The sequence below is a fragment of the Garra rufa genome, chromosome 2 (assembly GCF_049309525.1).
Source record: "Garra rufa chromosome 2, GarRuf1.0, whole genome shotgun sequence".
Taxonomy (NCBI): Eukaryota; Metazoa; Chordata; class Actinopteri; order Cypriniformes; family Cyprinidae; genus Garra; species Garra rufa.
In genome coordinates this window covers 66,819,558-66,833,668 of record NC_133362.1, presented here as the reverse complement: position 1 = coordinate 66,833,668, position 14,111 = coordinate 66,819,558, and the positions used below count along the sequence as shown (strand labels likewise).

Below are 14,111 nucleotides of genomic sequence, written 5' to 3'. Positions count from 1 at the left end.
GTGTGAAGGGAAATCATTATACCATACAGGGCTAATAATTATTTCTCACTAACAGAAGCAAGAATAGATTCTAGAATAGATACTGCCAAATTCAAACAGACTCCATCATTGTAGCTGTGTCATAAAATCCATGGTATTGTTTATTTTTTTTATTTTTTTTTATTGTTTTAAATAAAGTTACATTTATTCTAAAACACTGCTTAGATCCAATGACCAACTGGGGGGCTTCACTAGATAATAGCTCGATTTTGCAAGACTCTCCAGCAACTAATTGAGAGATTTGTCCACTAGGTGGCACGTTAGGTCAACATCGATCATTAGAGAAAAGTTTCAAGCCCTCGAGAAAGATTTATATTTTTCGAAAACTAAACTGCAGCGGATTTTCATCCTTCAAATCATTAGTCACGTTTCAGCTGAAAATCACGCAGTAGTCTAAACACTGATTTTACAAATGACACTCAAAATTAAAATGGTTTGAAAATGCGATATTTTTTTGTGAAAGGGTTCATAAATACAAGTGTGTCTGGTAAAGGCAGCTAGCAGGCTAGCTAATTTGTTATGAATGTTTTTAAAATTGGTCTCGAATGCACAAAGGGGACGATGAACGCGCTGACAAAGAGGATTAACGTAATTGGCAGACGTGGTGCTCCGCAAATTCAAACCAGAAAAGGTATCTGCAGAAGGTATAGTGCATATCAAAAACAGGCAAAGCAACAGATTAATATTATCCCACATATCCCAGATTTTTAAAGAAAATTTTAAAATGTAACCCCATTTGTAATCTTTAACATTTTCAGAAGTAACTGTAATTTAATTAGACATTTTTCTCAGTAACTGTAACGAATTACTGTTACATTTATTTTGTAATTAAATTACGTAACGCCGTTACATGTAACTAGTTACTTCCCAACACTGGTTGCGGTCCTAGCTGATAAACGGTCAGCGCTGAGCAGCTCAAAGTATCGTGTTAGTTTCGCTTTTGTTTCGCGTGCCGTTTTTTGTTTCTTATCTGAAACAGAAATGGCGGTGCTTATGAGTTGAACAACGATGTGGCCGCACCAGTGCGACCGCTCACGAAAGTAAGTCGCACTGGCAGAAAAAATGGTCACAGTCTGGAGCCCTTTCATATTACGGCAAGTGTCACGTGCCTCTACCATTCATAACACAGAGCCACGCATAATTCATATTTTCATCGGCTTAATATTAGTCCATATCACGATTTGATTTAAGTGTAATGACCTACATTTGATTAATACATCCAAACGTTGACAAATTCCATGACGTTCCGCGTTAACCTGTAAATTCCGTTTTATGATTGGATTCCGCGATTCCATCCGTGTTTTCTGCATCACAGAAATCATGAAGCCTTACATACGCCGTTTTACTGGCTGGTTGGTTCAGTCTGAGATACTGCCAAACAGCGGACATGCTGCTAGCATGTTTGTATTTCTTCGCTGCTCTAAACAGTGGTTGCTTGTGGCAATACACAGCACTTCTCCCTGTGTATGCATTCTGAGCAGCGAAGAAGAACTGGCTTCTGATTTGCTAGCAGGAATAACATATCTTGTTTAAGAAAATGGTATCGGATCGGTACGTGGGTTCAAGTACTCGCCAATTCCGATGCTAGAATTTTTTGTGGTATCGGCGGCATTTCCGATACTAGTATCGGAATCGGAACAACCCTAGTAAACGATCGCTGATGCACGCTAAACAGACGGAGAACAATATAATAATGACTCATTAATTCTGAGGAAAGCAAACATTTTGCTAAAATATTTGTTGTTGGACATTAATTGTGGCACCTGTAGAATTATAAATCTTAATATAAATGTATTTTTATAATAGCAGTAAATGAAAATAAATGACTAATACAGCCATAATTTGTCACAAGGATGGTCGGAGACGAGCGGATCCATTCGCAGCATTTTATTAGGTACAGACAAAACACAAAGGGGCAGGCAGAAATCGTGGTCAAACACAGGCAGAAGGTCGGGGCTGGCAGCGAGAATCATACTCAAGAGGGAGTCCAGGAATCGAAAACACGGGGAATCAAACACGGGAAGAAACGCTCAGAAATGCAGCCGGGGCAATACAAGACTTTGCGAAGAAGCTGAGTGTGAGAGTGGCTTAAATGCAGTCCTAGAAATGAGGTGCAGGTGTGAGCAGTAATCAGTGCAGTGAGAAACAAGGAGCAGGTGAATGCAGTGATTAGTGCAGTGGCTTGTGGGGAATGAAGTCCATGATGTGTAGTGCAAGAGTTTATGATGACAGGACTAGGGTTGGGTACCGAAACCCGGTGCCAATACGGCACCCATATGACCGGTATGTACCGGACCGAAACAGAATGCGAATTTCGGTGCCTCATTTCGGTGCCACTTAAGTGCCTGAACTATTGAAATATTTGTCTTCTGGTGCTATGACACAGATGTAAGAAGCATTGATTTGTCAACATGCATGATAAATTAAAATACTGCATTCATGGGGTGTGTTACTTTCTCTGCTTCAGCGATCTCCCGCGGCAGCGTAACAGCTCATCATTCATGTTCGTGCAAAGGGAGACGGACAAAAGTTACCGATGCATGCCGTTCTTTTACTTATTTTCGTGTTGTCAGGTTCACAGTGCAAAGAGCTCCCGGGTGGAATAACTTGAGTGAACTTAAAACAAAGAATAAAAACTTTCTCCATCCGATTCAACTACACAGCACACAGCGAGTGCGCACATCACATCAGCACACGTGTCGAACTACACTACCCACATTACACTTCGCTGTGGACTACAACACCCGTAAATAGCAGTCTAAAAGCGGCCACTTCTATTTCCCCTCTCCTGCAACAGGTGTCAGAATGATCGGAAAAATATTTTCTGAATAAGAAAACTCACGTGAAATTCAATTTGGTCAACCTCCCACCTATAGGAATTTAAAAGCATCCCCCCTCTGCCCGCTGGTTTAGACTTGAAGGGAGACAGATCTGACCACTTGGCATGCGCACATCAATCTAACATTATTTTTATCACACTGTACAACAATAATACTGTTTATGTATTATAGTAAGGGCTAAGTTTAGGGTTGGGGTAGGTGTAGATGTTAAAAAACACAATCTAATAGGTAGAACAATTAATTTCATTGTTAGTTTCCGGTCGGAGCTGTATCCCTTCTAGCCACAACCCTGCCCTCTGCCCTAGTCATACCAGGACATGCAATAAGTCAGGAGAGGTGTCCTATTTTGCCAGAGAAAGCAAATATGGCAATATTTCTGCAAAAGAATTGCTGAAATTTGAAGCTGTTAAATTATTATAGTTGGGTTAGGTGGCTTCTAAAAGTTTTATTGTTGTTGTGTTTTGTATTTACTTAAATATTAATGTATACTTTAAACTTTTAATACATTTTTCATTTTAAAGAACTGTTTTGTCCAATAAAAAGATGTTCTTGTGTCATCCACCATTTTGTGGCTTTTTTTTTAAAGTATCGGTTCAGGCACCGTTTTGGCACCGGTACCGTTTTAAAAGTATCGATTTGGCACCGGTATCGAAAAAGCCCAAACGATACCCAACCCTAGACAGGACGACTCAATTCGTGACAGAGCCCCCCCCCCCAAGGAGCGGCTTCCAGACGCTCTAACCACATGATGAAACCGGAGGGTGGTGGAACGGAGGCGGAACAGGGGGAGGGATGGAGGGCCAGGTCCATGTGGGGGTAATGGAGCTATGGACTGAGGCGGGACCGGTGGAGGGAGAAGCCATGGTGGAGGAAGGGTTGGGTCCTCCATGGGGCTGACAGACGGAGGTGGAGCCGGTGGAGCCCGAGGCGGAACCGGAGAGTCGATGGTCCTGGGCGACACAGAGGATCCGGAGGGCCAAGGCGGAACCCAAGGCTCTGGCGACCAAGGCAGAGATGGAGGTCCGGAGGTACACGGTGGAGCCGGAGTGACAGAGGACCGAGGCTGTGCCCGCGGGAGGGAGGAGGTCCACAGAGCCGGTAGGACGGAGCGACGAGGCGCAGCCGGAGGAGTAGAGTCCAGAGGCGAAGGTGGGGCGACGACCGACCAGGGCGGAGCCGGAGGGACGATGTAGCCCGGTGGAGCTGGTGGACCGACGGCTGACAGCGGAGACGAGGGAGCAGAGAGCCGGGGTGGAGCCGCAGGGTCGGAGGGCCGAGGCGGAGTCCAGGACTCTGAGGCTGGAGTCGATGGTGAGGGATCCTCCAGCCAGGGCACCGATGGAGACTGGCAGACCCACGGCAACTCCTCTGTACCAAAGGTGGGTTGAAGGTGAGCCGAGAAACTGTCAGGAGACAGAGGTGGAGGGACTGGAGCTGTAGGGAGGGTGGGTGGGAAATTAGACAGTCCATACATGGCCTCCGTGACCAGAACAGGGCAGGCAGGAATCTCAGGAAGGCTGGGCGGAACCAGCATAGGCTCTGGACGACTGGACGGAACCAGCTGAGGCTCTGGAAGGCCGGGCGGAACCAGCGTAGGCTCTGGGAGGCCGGGCGGAACCAGCGTAGGCTCTGGGAGGCCGGGCGGAACCAGCGGAGACTCTGGGAGGCCGGGCGGCACCAGCGGAGACTCTGGGAGGCCGGGCGGCACCAGCGGAGACTCTGGGAGGCCGGGCAGCACCAGCGGAGACTCTGGGAAGCCAGGCGGCACCAGCGGAGACTCTGGGAGGCCGGGCGGCACCAGCGGAGACTCTGGGAGGCCGGGCAGCACCAGCGGAGACTCTGGGAAGCCAGGCGGAACCAGCGGAGACTCTGGACGGCCGGGCGGAACCAGCGGAGACTCTGGGAGGCTGGACGGAGCCATCTTGGCCGGGGAATCAGGCTTGGCGGCCATCTTGTGTGCAGACTCTGGCGTGGCAGCCATCTTGCGTAGTGGCTCTGAGCTGGAGTTTACTGTGGGAACATTGTTGTCCTCTTCTTTGATTCCCACAGTAAAAGGAGAGCCGCTCATTTGCAGAGCAATGTCAATGTAAATTTGTAAAGTCCAGTTAGGTGCAAACATGGGCATGAGTGAAGCCAATGGCTCTAAGAGTCCTCCACGGAAGAAAATCATCAGGCATGCCTCATCCATAGGAGACTGATTCGCCAATTCAATAAAGTCCATTGCATACTCCTCAACAGACCGCTCACCTTGTTTGAGACGCATGATCTGTACCGTTGAATTCGTGCTGGAACCGGATGACACCATACTAGCTGCTGGATCCTTGTAGTGGCGAAGTCTTCTGTCACAAGGATGGTCTGAGACGAGCGGATCCATATGCAGCATTTATTAGATAAGACAAAACAAAACAAACACACAGGGGCAGGCAGAAATCGTAGTCCAAACACAGGCAGAAAGCTCGGGGCTGGCAGCGAGAATCAAACACGGGAGGGAGTCCAGGAATCAACCACGGGAAAACAAACACGGGAAGAAACGCTCAGAAATGCAGCCGGGGCAATACAAGACTTTGACAAGAAGCTGAGTGTGAGAGTGGCTTAAATGCAGTCCTAGAAATGAGGTGCAGGTGTGAGCGGTAATCAGTGCAGTGAGAAACAAGGAGCAGGTGAATGCAGTGATTAGTGCAGTGGCTTGTGGGGAATGAAGTCCATGATGTGTAGTGCAAGAGTTTATGATGACAGGACGACTCAATTCGTGACAAATATAATGTAAATTATAACAAATATAACATTAAAGGTTGTATCAGCGATTTCTAGCCTAAAACATAAAGTGTCAAATTCAGCTGACCTTTATTCACGATCCGCTCGCTGCCTGCCCCATAAATTGTCTGTGAAAAAACCGCGTCTCTCTGGTCAGCCTAGGGTCCGAGATATGCCAAAAAAACAATCGGCGCTATCAACAATAACCACAGATAAACAAACCGTGTTCCAACCAATCAGCGTCAGGGGGTTCGTGTTGTGGACTTTCCTACTGGTGCAGGGATGTGAGGGAGGCGGAGCGAAAGTCCACAACACCAAACCCCTGACGCTGATTGGTTGGAACAATGTTTGTTTTTGCTGTGGAAAGGTTGGTAGTGCCGATTGTTTTTTTGGCATATCTCGGACCCTAGGCTGACCAGAGAGACGCGGTTTTTTCACAGACAATTTATGGGGCAGGCAGCGAGCGGATCGTGATGAAAGATAAGCTGAATTTTACACTTTATGTTTCAGGCTAGAAATCGCTGATACAACCTTTAAATAAATACATTTGTTATTATTTAAATTATAATAATAGTCAAAATAATTATTATATTTTATTAAATACTGTTGCAGTAACCATATTGCACTGTAAAATAAAATATCAGTATTTAATACTAATAAATTTGTTTTATTATAACAATAAATAAACTGTATGATTGCAATAAAAATAAAAAAAGGTTGCATTTAATAAATACCCAAATATTAATTGTATATTTGTATTATTTAAATTGTAACAGTTACTATTTCAATAATCCTGTTGCACTGTCAAATAAAAAAGTCAGTACTATTATAATTATAGCTGAATTGGAGGCATCTGACGTCACCGCATACAACAAACTGCGGACTACAAAAAAAAAAAGTTTATTAACATGCATTGTAGAAGATTTTTATGTTTGTGTTATGAGATGTGGCCTCTTTCAGAGGCCAAGAGAGGGATTTGTGGTACTTTTCAGTTTGAATATGTTTTATATATTTTCCATTGCATAAGAAAGCTTTAATAACTAAACTATAGAGTGCTAATCACTGTGAAACTGTCTGAAAGGGTTAATTGAAATATTATGTGCACGGTGCTGCAGAGAAATGTTGCAGACTGCTGAGGATAGCACGTCCTGTTATGGCCTGCATAGATAAGAACAGATACTTTTGAAGGTTTAACAGAACGTTTGAGCTGTATGTGGGGCTGGAAAAAAAACATCTGTTTTCAGAAGCACTTAGGGAACTTAGAGCGATTGAGCTTCTCCAACAGCGCTGTTGTTACTCTTGATCTCTCCTATTGTTGAACTTAATAAAACTTTAAACTTTCATTGATTGACTCCTGAACCATTTTTGAACAACGCAGAGGACTATTTGAAAGTCCAACAACACCCAGTTGTGAAGTTTTGCATTATGCAGTGTTTTCTTCTATTAAAACGTTTCAGTGCTATTAATAAAAAATAAATAAATAAATAAATGTTAGACCCAATCACTGTAGTTCTTTTATGTTGTATATAGACTGCCACAAATATGTTTTTGTGCCCTCATTTGCCCCAATAGCAAAAGAAAAAGAAAATCCCTGAGTGTTTCAATGATTTTCCAAAAGAGGAATAAATACAAAAACAAACAAAAAAGATAGAGATTGATTACAATCGTCAAAAGAGTGATAGAACAAATTTGCCATCACACCCTCTTTGTAAGTTACGCAGCAGCTTTGATTAGTTTTATTTGAATTTAATGGCAATGTATAAAAACAGAAAGTATAGTGTTTTAAATGTACATTAAATGAAAAATAAATAAATAAATAAATAGACAAAAGTATTCCTAGATTTGGAAAGTATTCCAATGTTAGAAATGCATCATCATATGGGTACGAAATTCTATTCTATATACAACATTTCTATGATATATTTGTGATTTTAGAGAGCAGTGCACCAATGGGACTTTTATTTTGCTCTGATGATGTGACGTCTTTAAGACGCGCAGCGCTCCTCATCTGTTGTGATTCATCTGAAAAAGGTTTGCTGTTTTGTGTTTTTATATAATGCAAACGGTTACATCAATTAAAGCGTTTTTTTTTTCAAGCTATGCAAAATAAATGCAGTATTGTTAAATGTAACGTTGCAATGCTTTATTTAGTGATTTAGATACTTAGTTAAATAAAGCGTTAGCCTTTAGTAACAGAGAATATGAGTCTCATTTTGCTCTCTATATCATGAATCAATCGATGAGAGAAACTGAGAATCCGAATCATTTGAATCAAATCATTTGTGAAATGATTCAGTGATTCGATTCAGCGGCACGCGGACTACAAACAACAACAAACACAAACGAGTGAATGACAACCGAGAATGATTTAACGTGTAATGTATTAGATATGATAAACCAATAATTAAATACCAAATATAAATCAAAATAGCCTAAGATTGTAATCAAAATATGAACCTTTGGTGTATTTGTATATATTTTATACATTTTATAAATATGAACTAGAGCTGATTGACAAGCAGATAGAGATTTAGTTTGCATCGATTTTTCTCTCTATGAATTATTCTCATCTTAAACAGGACAAAGTGTTCAAACACACAGAAAAACTCCTGGAGAATCAACAGATATCCATGTGACACACTATTATAAAATGGCATTTATTAAAGAGGAGATTGAAGACATGAAGATTGAAGAAACATTCACATTAAAACATGAAGACACTGAGGAACAAACAGGTTGGTTTTCATTCTCTATCTACTTTTGATTAGAAAACAATGAAAGCCGTATCTGACAAAAAAAAGTTTATTTTGCTTGAAGCAAACAATGACACTTCAGTTTTTAACTTGACATTTGTTTTAATTGTAAGTGATTTTTTTCTGCTGTCATCAAAAGTGTGATATTAAAATGTAAATAGCAGTGAATGTTCATTACAACAAACAATAAATAGTCATATTTCAGAAACACCAGCTTGTAGCTTGTTTTACTGAAGATGCAGGACAGCCACCTAGTAGTGCATTACAATAGTCCAGTCTAGACATCATGACTGCATCAAATAACTGTTCTGCATCAGAAACAGGTAACATGTTCTGTAATAGTTACTCATCTTGTATTTTAAATATGAAATGACGTTACATGTACTTTGTTACTCTCCAACTCTGGAGCCAAACAATAAAATAGAAACCGAAAATCTCTCATCGTAACCTTTGTGGGTTTAATTAGGAAATATTTCTTACTTGAATGCTGCTTTTAAATTCTCTAACGTGAAGATAAACATGGCAGATTATGTGTGGGTTTTTTAAAAGGAGTGTTTTTTTATCATTATATGGCAGTTGTGATAAAAGCACAACAATATACATGTTACAAATAATTGTTTTTAGTTATAGCTATAATTAATGATTAAAATTGGAAGGAAATGCGTTTAATAGAGACAGATCAGCAGCAGTATTTGTATCAATGAGACTGGTTTTCAAAAACAATTGGCTACTTGGTAAAAAGATGCCAATAAGCCACATATTTTAAATGTACAATCTTTATGTTTTCTTACATTAATTTGGAGATTCAATGTGAAATAGTTTATTGTCAAGTATGTATTAATTGACAGCATTAGTCTAAGTGTTTTGATGTCTGTTGCTTTGTGCCATTACAGTTTTTTTCAATTGTTTACACACAATTTTGAAAACCGGGTTCTTTTTTTCAAAATATAATCACAATTATCCAAATACCACACTCAATTTGCAGAATTCCTAGATTGTTTGCAAAATGACACACTTCAGTCAAAACATATACACATATTTGTGAAAATGCTATTAGTTTTCATTTAACCAACACAGTCCTCAATGATCAGACACTACTGCAGACCGTTTCACACTGCTGTGATAAATAAAAAAACACATTTGTAAAAAAAAAACTAATTTTAGGAAATAGCATGTGCTAGATTTTTGGGCAGACATTGTTATGTAAGGGATAATTTCGATGACAAAACAAAATAGTGACAAACCCACAACATTCTTCATAATTAGTTTGAGATATAGGGAGAATGTACACAAATAGGCCTACTATATACTTACCAAGCACTGCACAACACAACACTGATGCTGCAGACTGAATATTTCAAGTATTTATTTCAATTCAAGAAATACAATATTTCTTACCATAATCAGTTACAGTAATCAACCAACAATGAAATCAAACAAATTAAATCTGTAGACAAATAAAAATTACTGCATGAAGTACATACAGTTTGACTCTGGAAAAAAAAAGCAACACAAATACTGTAACTATTCCTCATCTCTCCGTCTGGCTGGATCAGGCCATAAGATTTCATCCACATCACAGGCTATGTCTTCATTGGCAAGGCACCGTTGAAAGAATCGCCTTGAGTGACGAATCCACCCCTGCACAGAAGCTGTTTCGATTTGATCACATGCCTGCTCCATGGCCTGAATGAGGGGCAAACGGTCATAGGGCCGCAAGTCGTATACCTTCCACCGCCATGCTGAAAAAAACTCTTCGATTGGATTCAGGAAGGGGGAGTATGGGGGAAGGAATAAGACTTCAAATTCAGGGTGATCATGGAACCAATTCTGGACCAGAGCAGCCCGATGGAATGAGACATTGTCCCAAACGACAATGTACCGCATCTGGTCCACTTGGTTTAATGCTGTGACAATCTCGTGCAATCTGTCAAGAAATGCGAGTATTAGATTTGCATTATAGGGTCCCAGATTTGCATGGTGGTGGAGGACTCCATTTTGTGTGATAGCAGCGCAGAGGGTGATGTTACCCCCTCGCTGCCCTGGCACATTGGTGATTGCCCTGTGTCCAATTACATTTCTCCCTCGTCTTCGTGTTTTTGCAAGGTTAAATCCAGCCTCATCCACATATATAAATTCATGCTGAATTTGTTCTGCATCCATTTGCAAGACTCTCTGAAACACAGTAAAAGACAATAGGATGCTATTCAATATCTATTGTACATTTTTTTTTTGTGCCAGAACATTATGAGCAGTGCACAATACCACACCATAGCAGTAAAATTAACAATACATACCTCCACATACTCAGTGCGCAGATGTTTCACTCTCTCTGAATTTCTGTCAAATGGTACCCGATACAGTTGCTTCATGTGTACTTGATTTTTCTTGAGGATTCGAGCTAATGTTGACAGAGAGACTCGTTGGATGTTATTGAAAACATGGTCATCGTTGATGATATTGGCTTGGATTTCTCGCAGCCTGATACAATTATTGGCCAGAACCATGTTCACAATGGCGGCCTCTTGTGCACGGGTGAACATAGGGCCCCTTCCACCTTGGTGTCCTCGACCCTCAATCCTATGTGAAAAATATACTGTATATATAAAAAATACACATGCAGCCTACTGTCAAATGTCACATTAAACAATATTGATGATAAGTACAGCAAGCTTAAGTTTCAATGTACTGTGTGGTTAGCTTACCTGTTTTCTCGATGAAATGTCCGAATTACTGACGCAACAGTATTTCTGCTGAGATTTGGTTGAACTCTTTGTCCAGCTTCCATCATTGTCAGTCCATGGTTGATAACATGGTCAATAAGTGTTGCACGGATTTCTTGAGTCAAATTTGGTCCTCGTCTTCTTTGTTCAGGTTCTATCAACTCTTCAAGTCCTTCTCTACCTCTTCCTCTACCTAGGCCTCTTCCTCTACCTCCTCTTCCTCTACCTCCTTCTCCTCTTCCTCTACCTGGGCCTCCTACTCCTCCTACTCTACCTTCTTCTTCTCCTCTTTGAGCTCCCCCTCTCATTCTCACTCTTCCTCTACCTCCTTCTCCTCTTCCTCTACCTGGGCCTCCTACTCTACCTTCTTCTTCTCCTCTTTGAGCTCCCCCTCTCATTCTCACTCTTCTTCTAGCTCCTTCCATTTTTGATGAATACAGGTGAACTCACCTGCTGCCTTTTATAGCACACCTGAGTGCTGCGTTTTCAAATTAGCACATGTGTGCTTCCACACCTTGTGGATGTGTTTATCCAATTTGTTCATTAGTGTGGTCATTGGCAATCCGGGGCTTTGTAATGACAAGGAAGTAACCTCACAATACTTATCTGTGTCTAAGGTGTTGAAATGTGTGTAGAGTTTTACAAATCACTGTGTGTAATGTTTTGCAAAAAGAGTGAAGCAGACATTGTGTGTAATGTTGTGCAAATCTGTGGCGGTGTTTTGCTCCTTGGAGTAGAATTTTGCAAATTGTGTGGAAATGTTTATTTTAGAGTGTAAACAATCGTAAAAAACTGTTGTTAACTTAAATTTTTCTCATTTCACCTCAGACCTGATGGCACTGAAAGAGGAGAGTCACGAACTCAAAGAAACAGAAGAGAAAGATCAAAATGAGAAACATGATTTCAAAACTGAAGTAAAATCAATTAGTTGCTCACAGAATAAAAAAAACATCCTCACCAGAAATAAGTAAAAAAACACAAACTACAAACCTTAATTCTAACATGAGAATTCAGACTGGAGAGAGACCTTACAGCTGCCAACAGTGTGGGAAGAGTTTCATTTTAAGTGGACATCTTAACAGTCACATGAAAATTCACATTGAAAAGAAGCCGGTAATATGCCCTCAGTGTGGAAAGAGTTTTACAAAGAAAAAAAACCTTACTGTCCACATGAGAGTTCACACTGGAGAGAAGCCTTACTCCTGCAAACTCTGTGGGGAGAGTTTCTCACAAAAAGGAGTTCTTGAGACTCACATGAACATTCACACCGAAACGAAGCCGTTCGTCTGTCCTCAGTGTGGAAAGAGTTTTACAAAGAAAAATAACCTTACTGTCCACATGAGAACTCACACTGGAGAGAAGCCTTTCATCTGCAAACAGTGTGGGAAGAGTTTCTCACGAAAAGGAGTTCTTAAGACTCACATGATAATTCACACCGATAAGAAGCCATTCATATGTCCTGAGTGTGGAAAGTGTTTTACACTGAAAAGTACGCTTGATAACCACATGAAAATTCACACTGGAGAGCAACCTTTCACCTGCCCTCAGTGTGGAAAGAGTTTCTCATATAAAACAAGTCTTGAAGTTCACTTGAGCATTCACACTGGAGAGAAACCTTACACCTGCTCTCAGTGTGGAAAGAGTTTCACGCATAAAGTAAACCTTAAGGTACACATGACAGTTCACATGACAGTTCACACTGGAGAGAAACCGTACAAGTGTCTTCAGTGTGAGAAGAGTTTCACATGTCAGAGCAACATGAAACGTCATTTGCAAACTCATTCTGGAAAGGAACTGCCATTTTCTTCAATGCAAGAAGAGGTTTAGAAAAAGGAGCAATTTCTAGAATCATCTACACATTCATTTTGAAAGACATTCAAGTGTAGTCAAAGTAATAAAAACATTTTCCATCACACTTACAGATATGTGAAAAATCATGCAAATGTCAGACTTCGTCTGTGTTCCTTGTTCAAGAGTGTAATGAGAAAAAAAGGTGTGTGAAATCAAGGATGTTCACACCAAAGCTAAATGTGGGATGCATTTGATCACTTTCATGCATCCTTCATCTCTTTTTGTTTACCATAAGGCTTTTTTTTTTTTACTGTGGCCATACCTTATCATCTGCTTTACTGTAGTTTCAAATATTAAGTGATTACAGTAGATTCCCTCAAAGTGTGACTATGACGAGTGTGTCACTCAATTCCATGTGTTGATTTCTCTGTATCAAAATATTAGACAAACTTTTACCTTGCTGGGAAAAGCAATGTAACTGGAAGATTATATATAGACATAAACTGAACAAAATTGATTTTAAGTGTATTTTAGCTTATTGTTTAGTTGATTTCAATTTAATGTTTTTATATCTGTTTACATTTATGGACTTCAGACTATCAGGATCAGGGTGTTGCTTGGGGGGCCATGGCAGATCAGGGAGCTGTACAGACAGTTCGGGGAGCCATTGTTGAATTACAAAAGCTCGGGAAGCCGTGGTGGAGCAAACCGTTTAGGAAGACATGGTGGATCATGAAACTTGGAAAGCCATGGCGGAGCAGCCTATATGGCCTCGGCCTCAGCACTCAGCCTGGCCCTTAACCACTTACCAAACTGACATTCAATTCACCTTTATGGCGAGACACGACAGGCAAAAACATTTTTTTTTTATTGGTCAATTTTGAGATTTTTGGATATCTGTCTTCAATAACGTGTCTTCTTTTAGACTTGTGGTGAAAAAAAGTCAGAAATACACATTTAGGTCTTTATTTTACTGCACTTTTTCTGTTTGCGTCTGTAGATGTACATCACGTACACTGCTGGAAAGCTCTCTCTCTTCTGTACAATGCTGTCGGATCCAAAATCTCATTGGCTGAAGATAATTTCTGACAACGTGATTCGTTCAGAATCGTCACATGGTATGCTTTGACGCTTCCTTGTTTGGTTTAGCTTTCCGCGGGATCTTTTGAGTGAATGGATGAAAATGACTTCGCGTCAATCATCGCCTTTGT

General features: G+C 40.8%; 1 protein-coding gene across 1 annotated transcript in view; it reads left to right on the top strand.

The window, feature by feature from the left end:
• The window catches only part of LOC141326054 (uncharacterized), a 264,874-nt gene extending 251,173 nt beyond the window's left edge, over positions 1 to 13,701 (top strand). The window contains exons 7-8 of the mRNA XM_073834755.1: positions 12,135 to 12,598; positions 13,496 to 13,701. Coding sequence (XP_073690856.1) covers positions 12,135 to 12,598; positions 13,496 to 13,701 — 670 coding nt within the window. The remainder of the gene's footprint in view (positions 1 to 12,134; positions 12,599 to 13,495) is intronic.
• The last annotated feature ends 410 nt before the right edge of the window (positions 13,702 to 14,111 follow it).